The sequence below is a fragment of the Eriocheir sinensis genome, unplaced genomic scaffold, assembly GCF_024679095.1.
Source record: "Eriocheir sinensis breed Jianghai 21 unplaced genomic scaffold, ASM2467909v1 Scaffold384, whole genome shotgun sequence".
In the NCBI taxonomy this organism is placed as follows: domain Eukaryota; kingdom Metazoa; phylum Arthropoda; class Malacostraca; order Decapoda; family Varunidae; genus Eriocheir; species Eriocheir sinensis.
The window spans coordinates 90001-114963 of record NW_026111703.1 but is presented as its reverse complement, the minus strand read 5'-3'; the positions used below and the strand labels follow the sequence as shown (position 1 = coordinate 114963).

Sequence of the window (24963 nt, the reverse complement as noted above, 5' to 3'; positions counted from 1 at the left end):
GATTATGTTGAGTTTATGGCTGAAAGCTTGTTATATTCAATAGCGACATTTGAAATTTGGCACACGCGGCGATCTCGGATACGGTGCGAGGTGTTGTTTTGGCCTGGCCGTAGTGAGTTTCTTTATGTGCACCATTTAATTCTGCATGTTTTCATATATAAAAATGATGATTATGCTGAGTTTATGGCTGAAAGCTTGTTATATTCAATAGCGACATTTGAAATTTGGCGAGCGTGGCGATCTCGGATACGGCGCAGGGCACTGTTTTGGCCCGGCCGTAGTGAATTTCTTTATGTGCACCATGTAATTCTGCATGTTTTCACATATAATACATGATGATTATGTTGAGTTTATGGCTGAAACCTTGTTATATTCAATAGCGACATTTGAAATTTAGCGCGAATGGCGATCTCGGATACGGTGCGGGGTGTTGTTTTGGCCCGGCCGTAGTGAGTTTCTTTATGTGCACCATTTAATTCTGCATGTTTTCATATATAATACATGATGATTATGCTGAGTTTATGGCTGAAAGCTTGTTATATTCAATAGCGACATTTGAAATTTGGCGCGCGTGGCGATCTCAGATACGGCGCAGGGCGCTGTTTTGGCCCGGCCGTAGTGAGTTTCTTTATGTGCACCATTTAATTCTGCATGTTTTCATATATAATACATGATGATTATGTTGAGTTTATGGCTGAAAGCTTGTTATATTCAATAGCGACATTTGAAATTTAGCGCGCTCGGAGATCTCGGACACAGCAGAGGGCGCTGTTTTGGCCCGGCCGTAGTGAGTTTCTTTATGTGCACCATGTAATTCTGCATGTTTTCATATATAATACATGATGATTATGTTGAGTTTATGGCTGAAAGCTTGTTATATTCAATAGCGACATTTGAAATTTAGCATGGCGATCTCGGACACAGCAGAGGGCGCTGTTTTGGCCCGGCCGTAGTGAGTTTCTTTATGTGCACCATGTAATTCTGCATGTTTTCATATATAATACATGATGATTATGTTGAGTTTATGGCTGAAAGCTTGTTATATTCGATAGCGACATTTGAAATTTGGCACACTAGTCGATCTCGGATACGGTGCGAGGTGTTGTTTTGGCCTGGCCGTAGTGAGTTTCTTTATGTGCACCATTTAATTCTGCATGTTTTCATATATAAAAATGATGATTATGCTGAGTTTATGGCTGAAAGCTTGTTATATTCAATAGCGACATTTGAAATTTAGAGCTGGCGATCTCGGACACAGCAGAGGGCGCTGTTTTGGCCCGGCCGTAGTGAGTTTCTTTATGTGCACCATGTAATTCTGCATGTTTTCATATATAATACATGATGATTATGTTGAGTTTATGGCTGAAAGCTTGTTATATTCGATAGCGACATTTGAAATTTGGCACACGCGGCGATCTCGGATACGGTGCGAGGTGTTGTTTTGGCCTGGCCGTAGTGAGTTTCTTTATGTGCACCATTTAATTCTGCATGTTTTCATATAAAAATGATAATTATGCTGAGTTTATGGCTGAAAGCTTGTTATATTCAATAGCGACATTTGAAATTTGGCGGCGTGGCGATCTCGGATACGGCGCAGGGCACTGTTTTGCCCGGCCGTAGTGAATTACTTTATGTGCACCATGTAATTCTGCATGTTTTCATATATAATACATGATGATTATGTTGAGTTTATGGCTGAAACCTTGTTATATTCAATAGCGACATTTGAAATTTAGCGCGAATGGCGATCTTGGATACGGTGCGGGGCGTTGTTTTGGCCCGGCCGCAGTGAGTTTCTTTATGTACCATTTAATTCTGCATGTTTTCATATATAATACATGATGATTATGCTGAGTTTATGGCTGAAAGCTTGTTATATTCAATAGCGACATTTGAAATTTGGCTCTCGTGGCGATCTCGGATACGGCGCAGGGCGCTGTTTTGGCCCGGCCGTAGTGAGTTTCTTTATGTGCACCATTTAATTCTGCATGTTTTCATATATAATACATGATGATTATGTTGAGTTTATGGCTGAAAGCTTGTTATATTCAATAGCGACATTTGAAATTTAAGCGTGGCGATCTCGGACACAGCAGAGGCGCTGTTTTGGCCCGGCCGTAGTGAGTTTCTTTATGTGCACCATGTAATTCTACATGTTTTCATATATAATACATGATGATTATGTTGAGTTTATGGCTGAAAGCTTGTTATATTCAATAGCGACATTTGAAATTTGGCACACGCGGCGATCTCGGAAACGTTTCGAGGTGTTCTTTTGTCCTTGAAGTAGTGAGTTTCTTTATGTGCACCATTTAATTCTGCATGTTTTCATATAAAAATGATGATTATGATGAGTTTATGGCTGAAAGCTTGTTATATTCAATAGCGACATTTGAAATTTGAGCGTGGCGATCTCGGATACGGCGCAGGGCACTGTTTTGGCCCGGCCGTAGTGAATTTCTTTATGTGCACCATGTAATTCTGCATGTTTTCATATATAATACATGATGATTATGTTGAGTTTATGGCTGAAACCTTGTTATATTCAATAGCGACATTTGAAATTTAGCGCGAATGGCGATCTCGGATACGGTGCAGGGTGTTGTTTTGGCCCGGCCATAGTGAGTTTCTTTATGTGTACCATTTAATTCTGCATGTTTTCATATATAATACATGATGATTATGCTGAGTTTATGGCTGAAAGCTTGTTATATTCAATAGCGACATTTGAAATTTGGCGCGCATGGCGATCTCGGATACGGCGCAGGGCGCTGTTTTGGCCCGGCCGTAATGAGTTTCTTTATGTGCACCATTTAATTCTGCATGTTTTCATATATAATACATGATGATTATGTTGAGTTTATGGCTGAAAGCTTGTTATATTCAATAGCGACATTTGAAATTTAGCGCGCGCGGCGATCTCGGACACAGCAGAGGGCGCTGTTTTGGCCCGGCCGTAGTGAGTTTCTTTATGTGCACCATGTAATTCTGCATGTTTTCATATATAATACATGATGATTATGTTGAGTTTATGGCTGAAAGCTTGTCATATTCAATAGCGACATTTGAAATTTAGCGCGCGTGGCGATCTCGGATACAGTGCGGGGTGTTGTTTTGGCCTGGCCGTAGTGAGTTTCTTTATGTGTACCATTTAATTCTGCATGTTTTCATATATAATACATGATGATTATGTTGAGTTTATGGCTGAAAGCTTGTCATATTCAATAGCGACATTTGAAATTTAGCGCGCGTGGCGATCTCGGATACGGCGCAGGGTGTTGTTAAGGTTTTTCATTATCAGTTATCGGGAATAAGGTTTTCTGTTATCGTGCCCTGCTATGGCGGAGACGCTGTCTTTCTCCTCAGTCTGAAGCTAGCCAGCACTGTGAGTGGAACGTTTCTCTGGAATACACACACTGCATTTTGACCCCTACTATGGCACCCAAGCATCCTTCCACCTCGTCCAGTGACATAAGAACATAGGAGTCTGCACGAAGCAGCTCCTCTGAACCTTGGCTCCCGTGTATCTAACCCTACCTAATATCGCTGTCCATGACGCATCAACAAAGTGATGGTGGTGAGTGTTTTTGTTGTGTCAGTGACTTACAAATGTAATGTAGCAATTCTTTCTTTAGAAAACTTTAACTTAACCCGGTGGTGGCAGGGATCATGTTTCTTAATGGTCCCTCCCAGCAAGAAAAATGAGAAAAAATCACCCCTCACACAAACCATTTCATATTATATATCAAAGCATTTGTGATCAGTTTGTGTGTGTTACTTTCCTCTCTGTCAAAGGCTGTAAAATAAGGCAAAAAGTAAGTAGAAAAATATATATCTACCCTTGCAGGTGAAAATATAGCCTGTTAGCTTTTGAGACCAAACCATGTAGTGAGCCTCCTCCTCCCTGCTGGCTAGGCTTCCTTTTAATATGTATTTCCACACATGATGCGGCCAATATTAGGAGTCTTTTTCACACCAATATTTACTGTATAATGATGACTTGACTCCTGCATTAGCACCGGTGAGTGAGTTAGGGCTTAAGGAACTTTGATGCCAGGATTGTTGTTGTCTTATTCCTGTGTTTAAACTTATACAAAATAATGTTGGCGACATGTATGTGTTAAGTCACTTGTACAATAATAAATATTACTTTCTCTCTGTCAAGGGCTGAATAAATAAATTAAATTAATCTAACTATATTATAAAGCAAACCAATCTTGCATGCATAATATGTATCCAGTGTGTAGTAAGCACTTTGGCAAACATATATCATGCACCCTATGCTTAACACGGTAGCTGCGGGGATCATGTTTCTTACCCGGTAGCAGCGACGGGCCAAATTTGTGGCTTTACCGTGTAGCAGCAATGGAACAAATTTGTGGCTTTACCGTGTAGCAGCAATGGGACAAATTTGTGGCTTTACCGTGTAGCAGCGACAGGCCAAATTTGTGGCTTTACCGTGTAGCAGCAACGGGCCAAATTTGTGGCTTTACCGTGTAGCAGCAACGGGCCAAATTTGTGCCATGATTTAAACCCCCCAAAATAGATGATGTGTAAACTGATCACAAATGCTTTGATATGTATTATGAAATGGTTTGTGTGAGGGATGATTTTTTTCTCATTTTTCTCGCTTGGGGGACCATTAAGAAACATGATCCCCGCTGCTACCGGGTTAAGAAACATGATTCCTGCTGCTACCACCACCACTGGGTTAAAAGGCCTTTCCCTCTAAGCAAGGAGATGTACTGAACATTTTACAACATGCTGGGTTACTAAGTGAGCTGCTGAACATTTTACAGCTCAATATAACGGGTTCACCCTTTGGAGGCTTCTGGCGGGGGTAATGAAGGCAGGGCAGGAAGTGAGTAGAGAAAGCTTACCTATTTCTCCAAGCTGCTGAAAAGCTTGTTGGTGAAGAATTACTTGTCGGTGAAGAGACTGTTGTTGAGGTGAGGAGTGCCCTGTGTTATGGAACCTCCCGGCACTGCTACACCAACCTGCAAATATGTGTCCACTCTCAAAGTCTTGTACTGGGAAAGACAGCATGGGATAATATATTATAAAATCTCTCTCTCTATCAAGGGCTGTATAATTAAGATAATTAATTGATACTCTCTCTCTCATATTTGTTTTTTTACATACTTTTCTTCCTCTACCCTCCCCCTCTCTCTCTCTCCCCTCATATAACTCTATACATACAGCCAGGCCTATACTTTGAGGCAGTGCCAACATTGCCAGACTGTTGTACTCAGCCTCTTATATTTACGGACTTCCAACACAAAATCTGTCTCCTGGTCCTCAATAACGAGATTCACTTATATTTATCATTAAAATAGTTAATTCCTCTTGTTTCTTGGCAATACAGTGTATTTGTATATGCATACAGTCCCTTACAAGCTAGATAATAGTACGCGTAATAGGAATGATAATATTGACAATAATAATAGTTACAAGATACTTTAACACTAAGCTATTCTAACCTAAAACTTATTCAAACCTAGCCATACTTTTTTTTCCTTACCTCCCTTGGCTGGGCCTGGTGGTGGGCCCAAGCCGGCAAGTGTTTATAGCGGCCCCATCTTGCTTTCCCTTGGACAGTCCCATACAGTCCAGGATGATGGTGGTGGTCTTCAGGACAGGTAGACTGTGGCAGCAGTGGATTCAAACCCTCCTCATCCATGACGCAGTGAACGCAGGACCGGCACGCTAACCACTCAGCCACCGTCTCCTTCCCCAGCCTGTGTTCCGACGCCAAATATGCAAAAAGTAAAAACATATGCCTCAATGTGTCATCCCAGACTATATATAAAGAGAATTAAATCTAAGTCATCCTAACCTAACCAAACTTTAATTAAACTAATCTAGCCTTAGCAAGCCACTGACAAAACAATATAAACAGAAATGTATCTCCAGGTGTGTCCCCCCAAGACCATATATTTAGAGAATTAAATCTTAGCTATCCTAACCTGCCCAAACTTGCTGAGCTATCCTAACAAGACCTAACTTAACCTGATAGTAACAGGGGCCCAAATTTGTGGCTTTACAGTGTACCAGCGACGGGCCAAATTCTTGCCATGATATGTAACTTGATATATTAAGAAGGATATAAACCCCACCACCGACCATCAGGATCCACCGGGAAGAAGCCTACCGGCGCAATAGGCCAAGACGTAAAAATAAATAAATAAATAAATAAATATATAGATGATGCATAAACTGATCACAAATGCATTGATATATATTATGAAGTGGTTTGTGTGAGTGATGATTTTTTTCTCATTTTTCTCGCTTAGAGGGAAGGGCCTTTAACCCAGTGGTAGCAGCAGGGATCATGTTTCTTAATGGTCCCTCCAAGCGAGAAAAATGGAAAAAAATCACCCCTCACACAAACCATTTCATATTATATATAAAGCATTTGTGATCAGATTATGTATCATCTATTTTGGGGGGTTTATATCATGGCACAAATTTGGCCCGTCGCTGCTACACGGTAAAGCCACAAATTTGGCCCATCGCTGCTACACGGTAAAGACACAAATTTGACCCATCGCTGCTACCAAGTTAAGAAACATGATCCCCACAGCTACCGGGTTAACCGTACCTGCCGTGCACTCCACTACCACAATGAAATAAAACAAATATATACTGTGTTGCACCCCAAGACAATATTTTAAGAGGCGGGGAGTATGGAGATGACCGTAGCCACCTCTCCCGCCAGTGACATCAACGGCAGTGTGGTGAGAGGCCTATCCTGCCTATTTATCCTAAACAAGTGGGTGTTATTCCAGAAAAAACACCCAAGTCTCATCACTTCACACTTATTTATATATTCAAGGGCTGAAAAATATCGGAAACATTAACAAAAAAAATGCCCGGTCAGCACTAAGTTATCCTAACCTTGGATTAAACTTAGATTTTAACGTAACCTCCTGTGAGAGCAAGATAAAAATTGACAGACAAAATAGGTCAATTCCGGCCCTCGCGGTATCATGAGCAGACCTCCAGAATAACACCCGATGGTCTAGGATAAAAAAGTTGGAAAATTTCATTTAGTCGGCGCAACATCTGTGGTCATATGCCGGAGAGAGACAGAAGGGGAAGGAATTAAAGAAGGGAACAGATCCCAGGAGATGGGACACAACCCCCAATTAATACCTGGTACTGCTGGGTGGACAGGGGCATAGGGTATCGGAAAAGCCTCCCAAATTTTCCCACTCTGCCCGGGAATCGAGCCCAGGCTCTCTCGGTTGTGAGCCGGGTGTGCTAACTGCTTATAACCACTGCACCACGAAGCCCCCAGGTCTAGGATAAGATACTGGTCATCACTGAGTTATCCTAACCTTGGATTAAACTTAGATTTTAACCTTAACCTCCTGTGAGAGCAAAGTAAATATTGACAGGCAAAATATAGGTTCATGCCAGCCTTCGCAGTACCAGGAGCATGTATAACTCTAGAATGACACCCGATGGTCTAGGGTAAGCACATGTGGTCAAGGCAACAACGCTAACCTACATATTCCCCCTTAGAGTTAATAGGTTCACCACCCCGGGTCATCACCACCACATGCATCACCTAAAATCACCACAATCACCATCAATACCACCTCAGACACACATGAAATCACAACCATGACGATGAAAACGCAAAAAAATCAAGAGAAATAACACTGAAATAAATAAATCTGAAAAATTCGTAAAATTCACCCCGCCCGCTAGACGAGTCACCCTTAAAACACTTCTAGCTCACGTTAACCTTCAATATTTCCTGAGTAACACTTTCCTTCCTCATATCTGCAATAATACAACACAAATACACCCTAACCCTTAATATAGGAGTACCCAGGCATCTTACACTGGTCAAAACTCACGGATATAAGGTCACGTATGGTTCGCTCCCATCCGCCGGTTACGCCCTTATGACCTCACCGCTAAACGCCCATAATTCAATATCTAAGACACTCACACCTCATTTGACCCCATACATTAGGTCATTCAGCTTAGTTCTCCCTCTCATAGTGTTCAAAGTTCTTAGGTGTTATTGATAACTGAGATAATACGTCACATATGGTTCGCTCCATCCGCCAGTTACGCCCTTATGACCTCACCGCTAAACGCCCATAATTCAATATTTAAGACCCTCACACCTCATTTGACCCCATACATTAGGTCATTCATCTCAGTTCTCCCTATCATAGTGCCCGAAGGTCTTAGAGGTCATTAATAACTAAGGTCATATATGGAGCCGGACACCCCAAGCCAGTTATATACGTGACCTTTCTGACCTTACCGGCTTATATCCCGCTCTCCAACTCCACACACAGGAATGCAATGCACGTGTCGCCTTGCCCCTCAAGCCCCGTGCCGCTACGTACTCTACTTTACCGGAAATCAGTAAAAAACGATGAGCTTCTGAACGACCACGGCGGCCATTTAAATCCACTTCTCCCCCACCGATACATTTTCCCTATTTCCACCTATTACAAGCCTTAATTCACTGCCCTCACCCACCCAAAACAATCACGAGGGACTATTTACCGTTTCCAGATGCATGGCTCCCTCGGCAACAGGATAATTCGCTTCAAAAAACACAAAAATAACACACCAGCCTCCTCCCTCCACGGCTGGGGCCCGGTGTGTACGAGAAATGCCTCCTCGGGGAAATGAGTCGCGATACTACCCACTACACATGTCCAATGGGGTAAAGACAGCAAAAAACGTCTTAATTTGCCTTGATTTATGTCTCTTTAACCACCTGTGATCTATATATAAGCGTTGAGATTGCCCAAACCAGGAGTGAGTATCAGCTCAGAGTAGTTCCTCCTATGTAAACTCCTATGTGTTTGTTTTAAAGCCTTCTACTGATTTTAAGTGTTTATCTGATGTATTTGCAGTGTATTGAAGTCGCAAAGGGACAGTTAAACGATAGCAGTGAGTGATATATTGAAAATTAAGCAGTTTCAAGTCCCCTTTCGCGAGCTATTTTCCGGCTGCGAGCTGATTCCTGCCAGCTCAATAGATTCTTGTACTTGAATTAAATGACCCTGGAACTGTCTTTTCCGCTCCAATAACTAGATTTATTTAGAGATAGGGTCGAAATGTTTAATTAATAGGGCTTTTTTTGCAGTGCTTAGGTATATTATCGCTGACATAAATAGTTTTAGTTTAACCTCGGAAACATTAATTACTCTATTTAACTGCCCCTTTGCCCTTTTATCGCGTGTTCTGTCATTAGTAAACCCCAATTAAGTCCTGCCGGGGCCTTAATAACAGCGGTAAGGCCTTGGAATCATTATTATTCGTTATTAATGGGTTGGTCTGGGTCTGGGTCTCGGCACATGTTGTGAACGAAACTGCAGAAAGTATAAAATCCTATCACTCTTCAGCACGGGCTTACAATATGATGTAATGAGCTTATATGTGGGAATAATGGCTTCAGGGAGTTCTTAATACACTTAGTAGTCTCCCTTACGTGAAGCATGGAGGGAGGGAGGGAGGGAGAGGGAGATAGAGGGAGGGAGGAAGGGAAATGAATCACGTATTAATTAGATCTTAAAGCCATTGGTTACAACGTTTCTTCCTGTATAAACTGGTAATTATATCGCTCTTTCTCTTTAATTAAACCTAAAACCGTGTAAATAATGGCTTTGAAATATTTAATAAGGGAAGATGGACGTTGGAACAGGAAAACTCATTGTTGTACCTCAAAACTAATTGTTCCAACCTTTACATAGATTTACATAGAAAATCAGACCACACAGACCCCATGGTCCAGACTTGGTGGTCTGTCCTTAAACCTAAGTGATTTTACATTAATCAGAAGACTCCAAAACGTTGCATTTCTACTCTAGTTGATATTAAGTTGAAGGATATATGCTGAAATGCTATATCTTATGCTATCAAGCTGATTTAAGCTTACGGTCACATGCTGACTTCATGATGCATGCTGACTTGAAATAAAGGTCACAATATATGCAGTAAGTTGAGTTCAATGACGGCATTGTTCACTTGTATAACTCCTATGCTGAGCCTATAAAAAGTCAGCATTGAAAGAGATAGCCATGCTGACTCGATCTTATGCAAGCTGATTTAAACTTATGGCCATGCTGACTCATATGCTAATCTTAACTTAAATCCATGTTGAACTCCGAACTCAGCATATCAAGAAAACGATCATGCTGTCATATATAGACCACCATGCTGAGCTCAGAGTGGCTATACAGACTGAAATCAGTAACTCTTTAATGCATGCTGAGTTCAAAATAGGATCAGCATTGAGAAACAGCTAGGCGCCATTCTGAGTGAGCATTGCTGACTTGTTCATAATTAAACCCCTATTAATAGTAGTAGTATACAGTAGTAATAGTAGTAGTAGTAGTAGTAGTAGTAGTAGTAGTAGTAGTAGTAGTAGTAGTAATAGTAGTAGTAGTAGTAATAGTAGTAGTAGTAGTAGTAGTAGTAGTAGTAGTAGTAGTAGTAGTAGTAGTAGTAGTAGTAGTAGTAGTAGTAATAGTAGTAGTAGTAGTAATAGTAGTAGTAGTAGTAGTAGTAGTAGTAGTAGTAGTAGTATGCTGAGCTCAGAAAAGGTCATAGGCTGAGTTGAATTAAGCATATCGCTACAAAAAAGCTTCCTGTACCGACATGCTGAGTTGGGGGATCGAGCCAGCTAGGCCATGCTGACTTCAGACCATGCCGACTTAAAGAAATTCTGGGCCATGCTGAATTTGCTGAGCTTGGCTCCATATGTTTCACGAATGTAGACAGATCAATATTGTTTATGATCGATGACACTTTGCGTACGAGGAACAAATTAAGGCGTAAAACTCAAATGTAGACAAGTAAATTCAGACTGAACCAAATTTTTCTTCACCAATTAACGTTGTAGTGCGAGAATGGAATAAGCTCCCTGCCTTCCTTCAGTGGTCACACGATTGATCTCCTTTAAAAACAAGCTCGATCGGCCGTCACTTCCTTCAACTCAATATATTAACTAGAGTTGAAATGCAACGTTATGGAGCCATCGGATTAATGTAGAATCACTTAGTTTAAGGACAGGCCACTTAGTCTGGACCCTGGGGTCTGATTTTCTATGTAAATCTGTAAATTAAAACCCATCCGAAAGCTATGACGTAATGTTTAAACCTCCGCGTACCCAATCAGCTGTTTTAATCAGCTGATCGGTCACCTCAGCACACTACTGATATATTGTTTCCGGAGTCACCACACTCGTACAGAACATGTTTATTGCATGACTTGACCTGTGACCTAGCATACCGAGACACAGGGATGAATGAGATTCTCTAATATATAGACTTACGAGAAAATAACGTTTTTTTTTCCCTCAGAATGGCAACACCCCCGCCAATGGACTCGATCGCTCGCCATATATAATTCTTCCGCCTCGTCATTTTACTTTTTTTTTCAGCTTTCTCGTCCCCTGCATGCATGATATTTAATGTTGTACTTAACGGCAACATCAATAAGGGCTGATATCATATTAAGCCGTGCTGGGAAGAGAGAGAGAGAGAGAGAGAGAGAGAGAGAGAGAGATGCTGACTTTAAATGCCGACTTCAAAAATGCTGACTGATTCTGGGCCGTGAGTTTATTGACCTTATAACACAAATGCATGCTGACTTGAGGTACGTGTTGGCCGATCAACATCAAGGCTACTCAGCACTCAGCATAAAACTGATTTTCACTGCTGAACTAATTAACTATAAGAGATGAAGAACCCTTAGAATATATATCATTCTAGATCTCTTCCTTTCCTCTATGAAACACATAGGAATGTATAACTATCTCCTATAAGTCACCCTAAGGCCCTTGCTCATGGTACAAGATACAGTAATGTCTTTGATAAACTAAAAGATGGACAATTGTAACCTATATGAGTGATAATATATATTGAACAAGCCCTCTTTCCATTATCTTTGCAGTATTAAGGAATATATATCAAGCTGCTAACTCATCCCTTGCTCATGGTGGAAGATTGTGATATGTCTTTGATAAACTAACTCAAAAGATGGACAATTGTAACCTATATGAGTGATAATATATATTGAACAAGCCCTCGATCCATTGTCTATGCAGTATTAAGGAATATATATCAAGCTGCTAACTCATCCCTTGCTCATGGTAGAAGATTCAGTGATATGTCTTTGATAAACTAACTCAAAAGATGGACAATTGTGCCTGATATATATACTGAACAAGACCTCGATCCATTGTCTATGCAGTATTAAGGAATATATATCAAGCTGCTAACTCACCCCTTGCTCATGGTATCTTCCTAAGGCATTGCTAGACTTGTTTTTATATGCCAAAGATTGAGTACATTAAGACCTTCTCAAAGTCTTACCCAAGAGTTAGTGCTTGATATAAAACTATGCTCATGATAATTAAGGCTTCACAAATGCTGACACTGCCCATGGGAAGACTTAATGTCAGGTAATTATCAAAACTAACACATAATTAATGGTTTTGATCCCCCAGAAAATAAGGTAGCTACTGGGGGGGGGTCTGGAAGAGGCTGATCGAGGGTCTGGGGGCTTGAGCTAGGGGGCTTCAGGTAAGAGAAAATACATATAATTAATAGCTTGGACATCAATAATCTAGACCAACCCTTGCTTATGGTAGCTTTCCAAGGCATCGCTTATAGGCTTTTTATAATATAGCAAAAATAGAGTACCATCAAGGCTTTCTCAGTCCAATTACTCAAGAATTAGTTCAGTGCTTGTTATAATATTGTTTTCTCGGCCAACCCTTGACAAGGCTATTAAAACTGTTCTTGACAATGCTAGTAATTATCTAACATATACTGGAACCCTTACTAATGTTACATAACAAAGTGGAGACTTAATTGCTGGGGATATTTGATTCATAGTTCCATATTAATTCTTTTTGCTCATTGGAAAGGTTAATTAAAATGTTACCGCCAGTATTATGCTAACACACTTGCTAGGTTGGGTTAGGTGACCAATTACTGGGGCCTGAGGGTCTTAGGGCTGACATGGGAATGGAAAACACTTATTTATAATGTCTTTGACCCCAGAATAAAGGTAATTTGGAGATGAGACTGGGGAGGACTGCACTGGGGACTTGAGGGGGCTGGGTACATACTGTTTGGGCAGGTAAATCATTCTTCTACATCAATCCTCTGTTATTTTTAAGCTCAAGAACTTTGACTAAAAGCAGCGATGGACCTTTAACTGCAAGGACGTGGCAAATTCTATGAGTCTGAGGCCTTTTCAAGCACTCAAAATCTCTCTTTAAATAGTTTGGGGGAGATAATTCATTCCTTTACATCAAGCGTGTTATTTTTTAAGCTTGAGAACTTTGACTAAAGGCAGCGATGGACCTTCAACTGTAGAGACATGGCAAATTCTATGTTTGAGGCCTTTTTAAATAGTCAAATCCCTTCTTACATGCTGTTTGAGGAGGTAATTAATTCTCCTATGAACTTCTTTGCCCCTCGAGATAATTCCCTCGCTCAATGTGATGCCTGAGAGCTTGTAAATATACTAGTGCTAAGCTTTCAAGTATTAAAAATGGCAAATTCTGAGTGTACGAGGCCTTTTCAAAAGGTCAAATTCCCTCTTTAAATACTGTATGGAGAGGTAATTGATTCTCCTACATCAACCCTTGATCTTAAGCTTTCAAGGGTTAAACATAATTCTGAGTGTACGAGTTTTTTCTTTTTCATAGTGTCTCTTTAAATACTGTATGGGGAAATAATTGATTCTCCTACTCAATGTGATGCTTTAGAGCTTTGGTATCTAGCCAGAACTAAGCTTTCAAGGGTTAAACATGGCAAATTCTGAGTGTACAGGACCTTTCCAAATAGTCAGTCTCTTTAAATACTGTATGGGGAAGTAATTGATTCTCCTACATCAACCCTTGCTCAATGTGATGCTTTAAAGCTTGATATCTAGCCAGAACTAAGCTTTCAAGGGTTAAACATGGCAAATTCTGAGTGTACGAAGCCTTTTCAAATAGTCAGTCTCTTTAAATACTGTGTGGGGATGTAATTTATTCTTCTACATCAACCCTTGCTCAATGTGATGCTTTAAAGCTTGATATCTAGCCAGAACTAAGCTTTCAAGGGTTAAACATGGCAAATTCTGAGTGTACAGGACCTTTCCAAATAGTCAGTCTCTTTAAATACTGTATGGGGAAGTAATTGATTCTCCTACATCAACCCTTGCTCAATGTGATGCTTTAGAGCTTTGGTATCTAGCCAGAACTAAGCTTTCAAGGGTTAAACATGGCAAATTCTGAGTGTACGAAGCCTTTTCAAATAGTCAGTCTCTTTAAATACTGTATGGGGAAGTAATTGATTCTCCTACATCAACCCTTGCTCAATGTGATGCTTTAAAGCTTGATATCTAGCCAGAACTAAGCTTTCAAGGGTTAAACATGGCAAATTCTGAGTGTACGAAGCCTTTCCAAATAGTCAGTCTCTTTAAATACTGTATGGGGAAGTAATTAATTCTCCTACACAAACCCTTGCTCAATGTGATGCTTTAAAGCTTTGGTATCTAGCCAGAACTAAGCTTTCAAGGGTTAAACATGGCAAATTCTGAGTGTACGAGGCCTTTTCAAAGGGTCAAATTCCCTCTTTAAATACTGTATGGAGAGGTAATTGATTCTCCTACATCAACCCTTGCTCAATGTGATGCTTTAGAGCTTTGGTATCTAGCCAGAACTAAGCTTTCAAGGGTTAAACATGGCAAATTCTGAGTGTACGAAGCCTTTTCATATAGTAAAGCTCTCTGTCCGACCCACCCACACACATGCACTTTCCCTCACCTGAGCATTGGCACCTTGTTATCAAATCAGTGTTGAAGGCAAAAACTATAAGCATTATGAGACAGGAGGAATACTAGCTGACCTGTAGACACAACCTTACATGTATTTCCCTATAAGTGGTTTCCAAGGGCCTGAGCTAAGCTGGGATAATCCTCTCACATTTTTATCCAAGACAGTGCTAGACCTCAATCCCCCCCCCTATGGATGGGCTTGAGCTATAGGAAGAGGGAAAAAGATTAGGTTTTTAGCTTTGAACAGAAGAGGAGAAAGGTTATAATGAGAGATTTAGTTTATCACACCAGTAGCCTATTATCCTAACACAGGTAAGGATAAAACACTATTAAGGTTTTGGGGCAGGGAGGAGGAGGAGAGACTTACGATGGGAGGGAAGGAACCAAATTTGTGGCTTTACCGTGTAGCAGCGATGGGCCAAATTTGTGCCATGATTTGAACCCCCCAAAATAGATGATACATAAAATTATCACAAATGCTGATATATATTATTATGAAATGGTTTGTGTGAGTGATGATTTTTTCCCATTTTTCTCGCTTAGAGGGACCATTAAGAAACATGATCCCCGCTGCTACCGGGTTAAAACTACCCACATGCTGTCCAGAAGACCACCTATCAACCCGGACTCTAGATTCTAGGATTAAAGATGAGCTCCGGGAGGGCAGCATGAGCCAATGCAAGATGGCACCACTATAAACACTTGCCTGCACCAGAACGGGCTGGGCCGACCATCAGGCCCCACCGGGAAGAAGCCTTGGGCCGACCATCAGGATCCACTGGGAAGAAGCTTACCGGAGCAATAGGCCATGACGTAAAAAAAAAAAACAAAAAAACAAAACAAAAAAAAAAAAACCATATTTGACAAGGCTTTCAGGGGAGTTACAGACAAGGGTGCTTTTATGACCCTTCCTCTGTACCATCAACCTAAAAAAACATCATTGAGAACCCAATTACTGACCTTTTTGGCCTTGGAAATATACAACAGAAAATACAAGACCCAAACAGTCCCCTCAATAAACAGACATACAACTGTGCGTCTGATGTGCTTAGTAATGCTTTTTAAAACGGTAGCAGCGACGGGCCAGATTTGTGGCTATACCGTGTAGCAGTGACGGGCCAAATTTGTGGCTTTCCCGTGTAGCAATGACAGGCCAAATTTGTGCAACGATATAACCCCCCCAAAATAGATGATGCATAATGTGATCACAAATGCTTTGATATATATTATGAAATGGTTTGTGTGAGTGATGATTTTTTCTCATTTTTCTCGCTTAGAGGGACCGTTAAGAAACATGATCCCTACCACCACCACCACTGGGTGAAATATGTTAGGTTGCAAATATTTCCACGAGTCACTACATCACTTGAAGGCTTTCCATATACGCTGTGTTGCTAGTATTTCCAAGGGTGGTTTTACGAGCCTTGACACCGTGAGAAGGCCAACATAACAGCCACCCATGACAGCCTGACCCATACCCTTAACAGCCGTGGGAAATTGCCGTCTCGAGATTCCAAAACAGTGCCCGCCAGACTCAACGTCATATGGTGGTGAAGATTTTAACGCAGGTACACAAAGACGCAGGGATGGACACTCAACCCTAAGGTGGAGACGTCGGCCGAAGATGTTGACGTAGCGATCCCAGACGCAGGGACGAACGGTCAACTGTGGGGTCAAACATCAGATATCAACCCGTTTTTTCAACCTGTACATATCTGCTGCCGAACATGGATGAGGGAAATATATTTTAAACCAATTTATTTTTTTCCTGTTACGTATATTTATTTCATAGAGGTCAGAGTTCACCACCCGTACTGCACGCATGGGTGGGTAAAAGACATGTATATATATAACCGTACGTGTTTGAGGATAATCTCCCTCCATAGTCAGGATTCACACATGACTAGGTTACGTATGGTCATTGTTTAACACTTTCCAACTTTTTTCTAGTTATTTATTGAGGTACAAGCCTAACAGAGGTGTCCCCATATAGGCCTGAACCCCTCTCTGATACCTGGCCTGTACTGCTGCTCTCAAATGATGTCAAACTATTTTTTTAAGGTGAAGGGAGACAGCTCTAGGGGGGAACGGAACCTCCCTCGCTAGACGCCGATCCGACAGGCTTGTTAGGGGTCACCTGGAGCACTGGGCGGCAGCTTACAGAATGGGTTAGGTCGTTAGGATACTCAAGCCAGCAGTGTGGGTTAGTGTGCAGCAGAAATGAAATGCGTTCACATGCAAAAGCCATACGTGCTGTTATGGAAGCCAGAGAGAATTGTCATACGTAAGCAGGAGTAGCTGTTATGCGAAATTTTGCCGTAAGCAGCTGGAGTTGTCATGCAGAGAAGCCGTGGGATTAGTTACGAAGGAAGGCGCAGAATGTGTTGATAGGTACGAAAGCCAGAAGCAGAGAGAGAAGTGTAAATCCATGCGGGTTATGCGAGCAGGAGTTAGTATACAGAAGCCATGCCCTGTTACGACAGCAGACGCAGAACGGGGTGTTATGAATAGCAGAAGCAGAGTGAGTTGTTACAAGGGCATGCAGATGTTATGCCAGTCCCAGGAGTGCAGGAGTTGATACCCGGAGCAGCAGAGGTTGTCCTTGGTAGCTGAAATTAAAAGGTTTTGTTAATACTCCAAGTACGGAAGTGTTGTAAGTTATGGACAGCACCAGTAGTAGTAGTAGTAGCTATTGCAGAAGGGGTTGTTAAGTTAAGACAAATCCCTACAGACATTATCATATTACCCCAACATAAATACCCTTCCATCCAGTATCTTAACCTTCAAATACATATCTCCAATACATAATTAAATCTATACACAAGCACCAGTAGGAGTTGTTGCAGGAGAGGTTGTTAGTTACGACACCCCCACTACAGACCTTTCCCCTACATAAATTCCCCTCCATTCAGTGCTTTAACCTTGAAATAAATACCCCCAATACACAATATATACCCCAATACATTGAATGCACATACACATGCAACTCAGTAACACGCACATTTAAATCCATACCAAGTTCCTTATACGTACTGGGATAGGAAATACCTTATGAAGAAATAACCACAGACTTTGTATATAAATAACCCCAGTGCATAACATTCTTTCCCAACAAAACACCATTCTTAGGATATACATATATAAAACACAGAAGATGAAAATCCCAAATACACATTTTAGTATACATGCAACTCAGTAACTCACACATAAATCCATACCCAAGTTTCTTATACGTGCTGGGATAGGAAATACCTTAACCTAAAGAAACACTAAAGGCTGTATATGTAAAATCATGCGCAGTACCTTACAAGAAATAACCCCGGCCCTTTACGTAAATACTCTCAGTGCATGACATTTCAATATATGCCAAGTAACTTTCTATCCCCGTACACATGCTGAAAGAGAGATTGTTGTTAATAGCCATAACGCACTTCCATACTTATTGATATAGCCTTCATAGATAACATGCACCCTTTAACTACTTTCTGAGCCAGTACACAAGCTGAAAGAAAGAGGATTTTGTTAATTAATAGCCATAGTAGAAAGGCTTTGTAGGAGGTACCCACAGCCACAGAACTTATAAGTAAAATCCTAAGTACAACCTTATAAGTAAAAAAAAAACACCACAGACCTTGTAAGTAAATCCCATAGCCTTATACATACAAACATCCAAGTTCATAACATTTCAATACATGCATAATACAAATCATTTAAATATTTTCCTTGGCACATAAACTTCTGCCTATATTTACAAGTTAACCTTCTCCTCCCTCTTATCCTCTTTAATACATAGAATGACATATTTCCTCTACTCCATAAGCTTCTATATATTGATCTGCCTTTATGTATAGAGCTCACATCCTCCTCTTCTTCTTCCTCCTTCTTCTCCTCCTCCTCCTTCTCCTCTGCACTGTTTGGCCTGTAAGAAGATGGGATTGTCAGATGTTTCCGGCTCTAACATTAACTACTTGCAAAGGCTAAAAAAAGAGATCAATTTGGTTCTAATGAGTGCTTCTGTAGCATTATGGTACAGAGGAAGGGTCACACTACCACCAGGGTCATTAAACTACCCCTGAAAATGCCCACAACTCCTATGAAAGCCTTGTCAAATATATGTTTTCTTAGGGTCATGGTACAGAGGAAGGGTCAGACTACCACCAGGGTCATTCAACTATCCCAGGAAATGCCCACAGGTCCTATGAAAGCCTTGTCAAATATGTGTTTTTAGGTTCACGGTACAGAGGAAGGGTCACACTACCATCAGGGTCATTAAACTACCCCTGGAAATGCCCACAACTCCTATGAAAGCCTTGTCAAATATGTGTTTTTAGGTTCACGGTACAGAGGAAGGGTCACACTACCATCAGGGTCATTAAACTACCCCTGGAAATGCCCACAACTTCTATGAAAGCCTTATCAAATATATGTTTTCTTAGGGTCATGGTACAGAGGAAGGGTCACACTACCATCAGGGTCATAAAACTACCCCTGGAAATGCCCACAACTCCTAGGAAAGCCATGTCAAATATGTTTTCTTAGGGTCATGGTACAGAGGAAGGGGTACACTAACACCAGGGTCATTAAACTACCCCAAGAAATAACTAAAACTCCTATGAAAGAACTGTCAAATATATGTTTTCGTTGGGTCATGGTACAGAGGAAGGGGCACACTACCACCAGGGTCATAAAGCTGCCCCTGGAAATGCCTAAAACTCCTAGGAAAGCCTTGTCAAATATGTGTTTTCGTTGGGTCATGGTACAGAGGAAGGGGCACACTACCACCAGGGTCATAAAACTACCCCTGGAAATGCCTAAAACTTCTAGGAAAGCCTTGTCAAATATGTGTTTTTAGGTTCACGGTACAGAGGAAGGCTCACATTTTCATATATTATTTTTTCCTTCTTTTTGTAACTTTATTTTCCTTTCCTTTCCTTTCCCTTCCATTCCTTTCCTTTCCCTTCCCTTCCCTTCCTTTCCTTTCCCTTCCCTTCCTCTCCTTTCCCTTCTCTTCTCTTCCCTTCCAATTCCTTCCTTTCCTTCCCTTCCCTTCTCTTTCCTTTCCTTTCCCTTCCTTTCCCTTCCTTTCCTTTCCTTTCCCTTCCCTTCCAATTCCTTCCTTTCCTTTCCCTTCCCTTCCAATTCCTTCCTTTCCTTTCCCTTCCCTTTCAATTCCTTCCTTTCCTTTCCCTTCCCTTCCAATTCATTCCTTTCCTTTCCCTTCCCTTCCAATTCCTTCCTTTCCTTTCCCTTCCCTTCCAATTCCTTCCTTTCCTTTCCCTTCCCTTCCAATTCCTTCCCTTTCCCTTCCCTTCCTATTCCTTTCCTTCCCTTTCTTTCCCTTCCCTTCGCTCTCAATTCCTTTCCTTTCCTTTCTCTTCCCTTTCTTTCCCTTCCCTTCCAATTCCTTCCCTTCCCTTTCATTGCCTATCCTTTCCCTTCCCTCTCAATTCCTTCCCTTCCTTCTCATTTCCTTCCTTTCCCTTCCCTTCCCTTCCTATTCCTTTCCCTTCCCTTCTCTTCCCTTCCAATTCCTTCCCTTCCCTTCCCTTCCTTTCCTATTCCTTTCCTTTCCCTCTCAATTCCTTTCCTTCCCTTCCCTCTCATTTCCTTCCTTTCCTTTCCCTTCTCTTCCCTTCCCTTCCTTCTCATTTCCTTCCTTTTCTTTCCCTTCCCTTTGAGCCTAACAAGATCAAGCAGACATTACCTTAGCCTGGCCTGATGGCGATGGTAGTGTTGTCAAGTCTCCACCTCACCACAGCCTCCCTCCTCCTCCTCCTCACAGCCCTGAAAGAAAGTCTCATTAGTCAGATAAAGGTTCATATCCCTGCACAGAGGATGAAAAATTGAGGGAGGGAAGATGCCTGAGAGACATAAAGAAATATAGCTTCCTGCAAAGAGATATAGAGCTTTGGAACGGTGAGGATGTAGTATTGGCAGTGTGCAAAGCTTCAAGGAAAAGTTGGATAAATGCAGATATGGAGACGGGACCACACCAGTGTAAGCCCGGGCCTGTAAAACTACAACTAGGTAAATACACACACACATACACACACACACACACACACACATACACCACCACCACAATCAATCAATCAATGGGGGCATACGCAGGGGGGCGCATCGCCTCGCCCACCCTACGACGCCAAGCCCAGGGGTCCCTCCGGGCAATTCTCCCTGCAGGCCATCCTGAGTACCTCCCTGCAGGATCTACTATAACTTGCTCCAGCCACTAAGTCCGTGGATGTCCCCTTGGCCTCCTCCACTCAGGATTGTCTCTCACAGAGACACCCGATGAGCAGTTATTTGCTGATGACACCCAGTTCTACTTTTCCATCAGTGATATTGAAAATACAAGTGCTAAGATCAATAGTGTTATTAATTCAGTCAAGGAAGGATTGGATGCATTATAAGCAATTGAAATTAAACGATGATAAGACTGAATTCATGTTTGTGGGGAAGAAGGACACTCTACGTTATTTTGGTGACGGGAACATGATTATAGGTGGTAATGAAATTCATATTGTTGAAAGTGTTCGTGACTTGGGAGTGTTGCTGGATTCCAATTTGACACTGAAATGTCAGATAAATAATGTCGTAAGGATAGCTGGATATCACCTTAGAAATATTGCTTTTATCAAGAAATACCTGGATCAAGAAATTTGTTGGCCATTCATTACGTACCGAACGCGATTGTTATTTTTTCCGATGTGCAACACTTTACATTTGTCAACGTTAAATTTCATTTGCCATTGACTGGCCCAACGTGCAAGTCGATCTCAATCTGATTGTTATGCTTCTTCGTCGAGTGTCGCAGTTACTTTACTAGCAATTTTTGTGTCATCAGCAAATTTTGATACTTTGCAAGTGAGCCCATCATCGATATCATTAACATAAATTAAGAAGAGCATGGGGCCAAGCACTGATCCTTGAGGTATGCCGCTTCTGACGTCGAGCCAGTTAGATGTAACACCATTTAGAACTACTCTCTGTTTCCGCTCAGAGAGCCAGTCAACAAGCCAATTGTGAATGTTACCCGAGATACCGTGCGCCAATAGTTTGCTGAGCAATCGTTGGTGGGGGACCTTATCAAATGCCTTTTGAAAATCCAGATATATGATATCTACTGATCTGCTTTCATCGAACACCTCAAAATATATAATAAAAAAAATCAAGTAAGTTAGTTAAACACGAACGTTTACTACGGAAGCCATGTTGCGAATTATTTATCATATTATTTTCTTCAAAAAATTTCACCATATTGTCGCGAATGATAGTCTCCATTAACTTACAAACAATCGATGTCAGGCTAATTGGTCGATAGTTTCCTGGATGAGACTTGTCCCCCTTTTTGAAAATTGGTGTGACATTTGCAAGTTTCCAATCTGACGGAACTTTTCCAGCTGTTAAAGATTTATTGAATATGATGGAATAGATGGGAATGGAATGGAATGGAAGGGAAGAGAAGGGACAGGAAGGGATGGGAATGGAAGGGAAGGGAAGGGAAGGGAAGGGATGGGAAGGGGAAGGATTGATGGATGGGATGAGAAGGTAAGGATGGGAAGGAAGGAAGGGATGGGAAGGAAGAGAAGGATGGGAAGGAAGAGAAGGGATGGGAAGGAAGAGAAGGGATGGAAGGAAGGGTAGGGAAGGAATGGGAAGGAAAAGGAAGGGATGGAAAGGAAGGGTTGGGAAAGGAAGGAAAGGAAGGAAAGGATTGATGGATGGGATGAGAAGGTAAGGATGGGAAGGAAGGAAGGATGGAAGGGATGAGAAGGATGGGAAGGGAATAGAAGGGATGGGAAGGGAAGAGAAGGGATGGGAAGGGAACAGACGGGAAGGGAAGGGCAGGGGAGGGAAGGGAAGGGAAGGGAAGGGAAGTTAAGGGAAGAGAAAGGTTAGGAAGGGGAAGGGATGGAAGGGGAAGAGAAGGGATAGGAAGGGAAGGGATGGAAAGGAAGGCAGGGGAAGGGATGGGATGGGAAGAAATGGAGTATGATATTCCCAAACACACACACACACACATATACACTCACTCACCCACCCAGATACATACATATTCAAAGTGTGTGTGTGTGTGTGTGTGTGTGTGTGTGTGTGTGTGTGTGTGTGTGTTATGCTCCTGAGACTTCCATATAGTTGTGTGTCACTTTCATGAGGTGCTTTTCCTACTAGTGTTTTTAGGGCGAGTCCATTCAAGGCACCTGTGTACCACCCCATACAAGCTCGAAGTCTTGACAAATGTGTGTTTCTTTAGCTTCATGGTACAGAGGAAGGGTCACACTACCACCAGGGTCATAAACTACCCAAGGAGATGCCCCAAACTCCTATGAAAGTCTTGACAAATGTGTGTTTGTTTAGGTTCATGGTACAGAGGAAGGGTCACACTACCTCCAGGGTCATAAAACTACCCAAGGAGATGCCCCAAACTCCTATGAAAGTCTTGACAAATGTGTGTTTCTTTAGATTCATGGTACAGAGGAAGGGTCACACTACCACCAGGGTCATAAAACTACCCCAGGAAATGCCCACAACTCCTACGAAAGCCTTGTCAAATATGTGTTCTTGGGCGGCGAAATGTCTCATAATACGACCCTAAGAGCCACCTTGCCACCAGGGTCTGACCACCAACTGACTCCAAACCAACCCACTCCTCTCTTTGAACCCAGTCATGATTAGGACCACCCTATATATGGCAGGGACTTCACTATTCTGTACAACCGCTCCCACAACATGTCACGCTTGATGGCAGAGTCCCTTTTCATATGACAACTCTGCCCCGCACTGTGACCTGACATTGTACCGAGGGCAGCTGTGTGGCAGGAACTAACAGGAAGGAGAGAAGACTGAGAGCTGGAAATGGAAATAAAAAAGACCGAGAATTTTGCACAAAAGGAACAATTGCAGGAAGAAAATTGGTGGAAGAAGATGAACAAGGAAAATAGTTATAGTTAACAACACTCACCATTTGATTCCTGTGTGTCCCCTTCATCCTCCTCCTCTTGTTCTTCCTCCTCTTCTTCTTATGTCTGCAAATTAAGTTAGGAATGAGAACTGTATAAACACTGAGTCTTTTTGGGAATAATAAATTCCTTCATGAATTTTAATGTTTATTTTTATGAGAGAGAGAGAGAGAGAGAGAGAGAGAGAGAGAGAGAGAGAGAGAGAGAGAGAGAGAGAGAGAGAGAGAGAGAGAGAGTGCATTACCTATAGGAACAGTAGTAAAGGTTTAGCATGAGGGCAAGGAGGAGGTGGCGGCCAGTGGTCCACCCTGACCCTCAAAGCTAACAGGGAAACAAGACAAAGGAAATATTACCCGAGAACCTAACCTCCCTTGTCTATGGCCTCCTGTGACCTATAAAGACTTATTCTATTACAGGGTTTAGACAAGAATTGCTCCGCTCTTTATAATGATTCTAGGACCACAGTACGTATGGAAATAGTTCGCATGCATAAAATTCGTATGCAATTTTTGTAAGCAAATGTTTGTAAGGGATAAAGTTCGTTTGAAAAAAGTACGTATGCAATTCAATATTATAATAAATAAATAAATAAAAATCACGGGCCAGCCGAAAATTTAGCAGGCAGAAGTATGGGGCCACCCAGTCCCCATTAAAGCTAGTGATACATATATGGAAAGAAATTAACATCTATATATAGTGAGAGTTATCACCTTCATATCACAGGTAAAACTCCAGAAATACACCCACCAACTACCAGTGACAATGGAGCAGTGCAAAGCCTGCCCCATTTTTACCAAGGCAACCTGACCAAATCTAACCTAACCATTGAGTAAACAGAACGTTAAATGGTAAAAAGCGTTCAAAATAACGGAAAAGATGAATAAAAAGATGAATTAGTCTAACCTAACCACATCTGATTTCTGGAATAACACCCAAATAGTTAGGGATAAATGTATAAATAATTAGGCTACCCTTTCTTCAATAATCCCTTAATGATAACAGAAATACTCTAACCTATCACTGACGCTGCCGCCGATGTCAATGGAGGTGGAATTGGTGGAGTGGACAACATGGCGGCTGACCCTAATCACTGCTGAGGGTCTAACACCATCATCACCACCACCACCATCAACACTGCCATCACCATCACCACCACCACCATCACTGCCATCACCACCATCAACTC

At 41.7% G+C, this 24963-nt stretch overlaps 1 protein-coding gene and 1 long non-coding RNA gene across 23 annotated transcripts in view; both read right to left on the bottom strand.

Annotated features, from left to right (window-relative positions):
* Positions 1-24963, bottom strand: part of LOC126992010 (uncharacterized) — a 120479-nt gene that overhangs the window by 25448 nt on the left and 70068 nt on the right. For 10 of the 22 annotated variants that reach the window (XR_007746058.1, XR_007746053.1, XR_007746057.1 and 7 more), the window contains one exon: positions 4881-4997. Coding sequence is in view for 6 of the 22 variants with exons in the window: in XM_050850685.1 (XP_050706642.1) it covers positions 4881-4997 (117 nt within the window). In the remaining 16 variants the exon portion in view is untranslated. Of the gene's footprint in view, positions 1-4880; positions 4998-5521; positions 5739-8535; positions 8671-23779; positions 23844-24791; positions 24807-24963 lie in introns of those variants that run through there. The other 12 variants (XR_007746050.1, XR_007746061.1, XR_007746068.1 and 9 more) reach the window with 10 other exon arrangements.
* LOC126992012 (uncharacterized) lies at positions 16578-18669 on the bottom strand. The gene is made up of 2 exons (XR_007746084.1): positions 18121-18669; positions 16578-17426 (listed from the first exon to the last, which is right to left on the bottom strand). It is a non-coding gene; the product is annotated as an uncharacterized LOC126992012 (long non-coding RNA).